Here is a 676-nt window from a genome sequence, read left to right on the forward strand (position 1 = left end):
CTGCTGTTGCTGCTGCTGCTGCTGCAGAGGATAAAACGGAAGAAGCAACAACAGGGTCTTGTGCACAAGGAGATACTGCTTCTATGTCGCTGCAGCTGCTGCTGCTAATGGGACTATCACTGCCGCTGCTGCTGCTCCTGCCGTTCCTGCTGCTGCTGCTGCTGCTGCCGCTGCTGTCGATGCTGCTGTTGCTGCTGCTGCTGCTGCGGCGGCATGGGCGGCGCCTGCGGCGTTGGCCCCTTAGGGGCTTTGCAGAGGTAAAGAAAGGGTTGCTGCAGCTCGTATTGAGATCAATGCTGCTGCTGCTGTTGCTGCTGCTGCTGCTGCTGCTGCTGCTGCTGATATTGTTGCTGGTGGGCACACAGAAGCAGCAGCAAGACTTCGTTTCGTTAGGAGGTGCTGCATAGGATCTATGCTCTACTGTCACGGCGTTGTCGCTGCTTCTGTTGCATCTGCTGCTGCTGCTGCTGCTTCTGCTGCTGCTGCTGCTGCTGCAGCGCGCCTGCAGCTGACTCACGTCCGTCGTCACATAAGACTGCCTTTCTGTTGTTGCTGCCTCTGATTTCTCATGTGTCTTTTCTGCTGCTTCTGTTGCTGCTGCTGCTGCTGCTGCTGCTGCTGCTGCAGGCTGCTCCTTGCGGCTCCGCTTTGATCGCGAACGTCTGGTGGGGCGATG

The 676-nt window shown here is 58.0% G+C and overlaps 1 protein-coding gene across 1 annotated transcript in view; it reads right to left on the reverse strand.

Annotated features, from left to right (window-relative positions):
* EMH_0016380 (uncharacterized protein) overlaps positions 1 to 676 on the reverse strand; it is a gene marked incomplete at both ends in the record, with an annotated part of 1,994 nt that overhangs the window by 287 nt on the left and 1,031 nt on the right. Inside the window, one exon of the mRNA XM_013500627.1 lies at positions 1 to 674. Coding sequence (XP_013356081.1) covers positions 1 to 674 — 674 coding nt within the window. The remainder of the gene's footprint in view (positions 675 to 676) is intronic.

This window comes from Eimeria mitis, genomic scaffold (genome assembly GCF_000499745.2).
Source record: "Eimeria mitis Houghton genomic scaffold, Emh_scaff565, whole genome shotgun sequence".
Taxonomy (NCBI): Eukaryota; Apicomplexa; class Conoidasida; order Eucoccidiorida; family Eimeriidae; genus Eimeria; species Eimeria mitis.